This window comes from Myotis brandtii, unplaced genomic scaffold (assembly GCF_000412655.1).
Source record: "Myotis brandtii unplaced genomic scaffold, ASM41265v1 scaffold115, whole genome shotgun sequence".
In the NCBI taxonomy this organism is placed as follows: Eukaryota; Metazoa; Chordata; class Mammalia; order Chiroptera; family Vespertilionidae; genus Myotis; species Myotis brandtii.
The window spans coordinates 14113205-14114412 of record NW_005353967.1 but is presented as its reverse complement, the minus strand read 5'-3'; the positions used below and the strand labels follow the sequence as shown (position 1 = coordinate 14114412).

General features: G+C 40.9%; 1 protein-coding gene across 2 annotated transcripts in view; it reads right to left on the bottom strand.

The window, feature by feature from the left end:
• Nucleotides 1-1208, bottom strand: part of GTF2H2 (general transcription factor IIH, polypeptide 2, 44kDa) — a 24514-nt gene that overhangs the window by 6703 nt on the left and 16603 nt on the right. For both annotated transcript variants that reach the window (XM_005857994.2, XM_014549490.1), the window contains one exon: nucleotides 224-327. In XM_005857994.2, coding sequence (XP_005858056.1) covers nucleotides 224-327 — 104 coding nt within the window. The remainder of the gene's footprint in view (nucleotides 1-223; nucleotides 328-1208) is intronic.

Below are 1208 nucleotides of genomic sequence, written 5' to 3'. Positions count from 1 at the left end.
AAGAGGTCAATGGGGGTGGGGTGGGGGGACAACATATGTAATACTTTCAACAAAAAATACTTTAAAAAAATAAAGAAAGAAAATAAAAAAGTAATTTTTTCTCTTCTCACATTAAATCTAGAAACATAGGCAGAGCTTAATATTTACATCTATTTTAATAGCAATATAGGTGAGAAGTTATTAAAAATTAATTTACTGAATTAATAAGTAGTTGGTTTCTTACCACAGATTTTACATTCAACAGGAAGCTCACAATACTTTGCCCGACATTGTGGGCAGAAATAGCCTCCTAATGTAAGTCCTGGCTCAGTATTGCTATCCAAATGCCTGTGGGGAGAAAAACATTACCTTAAAAACATGATATATAAAGATGTGAAAAGTTAGAGCAAAAGAAAGTATGCTACCTTGATTTTAAAATCTTGAAGTTGTTTCACAGCTCACTTATGTTCATTTTGGGGGTTTTCTTGTCTGCATTTTTTTAAATTAAATCTTTATTGTTCAGATTATTACAGTTGTTCCTCTTTTTTCCCCCCATAACTCTCCTCCACCCAGTTCCCACCCCACCCTCTGCCCTTACCCCTCCCACTGTCCTCATCCATAGGTGTATGATTTTTGTCCAGTCTATTCCTGCACCCCCACATTGCTCTCCCCTCAAGAATTGTCAGTCCACTCCCTTTCTGTGCCCCTGATTATATTATATTCACCAGTTTACTCTGTTCATCAGATTTTTTATTCACTTATTTTCAGATTCACTTGTTGATAGACATGTACTTGCTGTTATGCTCTATCCACTGAGCCAAACCGGTCAGGGCTGTCTCCGCATTTTTTATACGTCCCTGTGTTGGTAGAGTGGCTTTGTGTGCTATGTGTCCTATAGGGCCCAGTGGCTCAGCCTCCCCAATTATCTGAGGTAAACACTCTTGGTGCACCCCTTTGTGGGCTTTGTGCACAGTCTTGTTGTAGTTAAGCCTTGATTGTTGTAGGTATCACTGGGAGGAATTGACCTCCATGCCAATTGGCTGTGAGGACCAGTTGTGTCTATAATGGGAGAACTTTTGTGCTGGAGACACCCTTATGGGGCAGGACTTGCTTCAGTGGGGCTTTGGTGCTCACTGAGTCTGCCCCCTGACTGTGTCTCTTATGGATGTGAAGAGTTGTAATCTGGATGGTCTCACTCTGACCACTGGGTACACTGGCTCTTGGATCTC